The sequence below is a fragment of the Drosophila innubila genome (genome assembly GCF_004354385.1).
Source record: "Drosophila innubila isolate TH190305 chromosome 3R unlocalized genomic scaffold, UK_Dinn_1.0 2_E_3R, whole genome shotgun sequence".
Classification (NCBI taxonomy): Eukaryota; Metazoa; Arthropoda; class Insecta; order Diptera; family Drosophilidae; genus Drosophila; species Drosophila innubila.
Genome location: NW_022995380.1, coordinates 21,287,757 through 21,289,786, shown reverse-complemented (window position 1 = coordinate 21,289,786; position 2,030 = coordinate 21,287,757). Strand labels below are relative to the sequence as shown.

Here is a 2,030-nt window from a genome sequence, read left to right as displayed (position 1 = left end):
AATAACCGAAATGAATGCAAAATGTGGTTCAAGTGCAAATATCACCAAGCTGAATAGGAGAGTGGGGTAAGTGGGGCAACTGCCACTTCAGACAGCAGCAAAGTGAAAATGCGAAACAAAAAAGAATATTGAAACTCTGCACAAAAATAGATCGCTAGCAGTACATTGTCCAGCATCTGGTTCGTATAAAAAAATCAAAATGAAAATGGAAATTAAAATCAAAATCAAATTTACTCTGGCTGCTTGACAGACACTTTAATGCCCAACCCTCCCCCTTGAGCTTCCTGGCCAGGCGATACCAAGGTCATCATCGCCATCGATTTAAGAGCATACGCACAGCACAATGATCGAAGGGATCGACTTTGCCGGTGCTGACATGATACAACAAAGCATTCAGATTGAAGGGTACACGTTCCTCGCTTTTCAGGCAACGCCAGCAACGCCGCACTACACCTCGCAGCTCCCTCTCACTGCCAAGTGGACACTTTCTTCGATATCGCCGGATAAATATATCCTTGAAGTTCTCAAAGGGCGTCGGATATAATATGTGTCCGGTGAGCGCCTGCCAATAAAAGCAAAACTTCTGCATTGGCTTGAGCGATTCCCATTTCCTCTCCATGGTGGACACTTCGTTACCTTCTTCAGCCTGACACTGTAGGAAGCGTTCATGGAGGATCTTACTGCAATGTTCCAATTGTTTGAGACGCTCTTCGTTGAGATTCTCGCCAGGAAAAAATGATTTCAAGAAATTGCAAGCAATTCTGCTGTTCTTCTCTTTATCTTTATTCAGCTTTTCGTTGCTCGAATTGCTTTCAATTTTAACCGGCTTGAACTTCACCTCACTTGCGTGACATTTAGCTTCATTCTCCGCGCATTCATCTTCATCTACCTCACACTCATCTGCCTCCATAGTTTCATTCTTTTTGCAGTTTGGCAAAATGAGACTTAAGACACTTTCGGTAAGTTCAGAGATCCTTATGAGTCGCGGCTCCCCAATTTCCTCCGCATCGTAGGTGACCAAGCGTTTCGGATAGTTGTGCCTTATAACATAGCTAAGACCATCCACAACATCATGACTCGATGCAGAGCTATTTTTATTCTCGTTTTCGCATTGGAACAAACCCAACAAAACATCGCAGAGATCGACACTTAAGAATTTGCATATTTGATCCATCTGATTCAAACACTTTAACTTAATTTTGTAGTTTTTACGGAAAGTGTAAACATTTATCTATAAAAATATGAATATGAATATGGATATATTCAATTGTTTATTATCAAAAGCACAAATAAGAATTCCCTTCCCAAAAAGTGGACGCCTACTCAGCTCCATTCCGCGTTATAATTTAGTGTGTATGAAAATATATTGCCCTACATTATAAATGCGAAAAATAGTCGTTGCCGTTACCAATAAAAATATAACTTAAGGGGAGGGAAATAGGGGTATCAGAATGACAGCTATATTAAAAATGCTGCTGTTTGTGCAAAAAAGCCAAAAGGGAACGTTTGTTTGGATTTGCACATATTTCGGTTATTTTTTCATATTTCCCGAATGTATTTATGTTTTCCTTCTGCTTATTATCTGGCCAAGGTTCCCAGTCTGCTACGCCACGGCATGTTCATATTCATATTCATATTCCTATTCATATTCATTCTTCCGATTAAGCAGTTTTCATGGTCATCATTAAATATTTTCATATAGTCAACCGAACGAAGCAATCTCATCTGATGGAGGCAAATAAAATAAGTGGCCTAAATAAAAATTGTTTGCCATATTTTTTGCTATTTACGAGTCGATGCCAACAAAGCCATTCGCCCCAAAGTCTGCCAATAAGAATCGCGGCAATTATTAAAATTAATATCATTTATTACATCATGAAAATATCTAAACGTAGCACACAGCTTCGCAATGTGCCCCAAATTGCTCATGTTTTTGCCACAAACTGTCGCAGCAATTAACAAGTGATGACCAATTCCCAAATGCCTTTCCATTGAGAGTGTTCTTTTTCCTTCATCCTGATTACATGTCG

The 2,030-nt window shown here is 39.6% G+C and overlaps 1 protein-coding gene across 1 annotated transcript; it reads right to left on the bottom strand.

The window, feature by feature from the left end:
- Nucleotides 1–209: 209 nt before the first annotated feature.
- On the bottom strand, nt 210–1,194 carry LOC117790191. The gene has a single exon (XM_034629519.1). It carries the CDS (start codon nt 1,172–1,174, stop codon nt 308–310), a length of 867 nt encoding a protein of 288 aa, XP_034485410.1. The 5' UTR covers nt 1,175–1,194; the 3' UTR covers nt 210–307.
- Nucleotides 1,195–2,030: the final 836 nt, after the last annotated feature.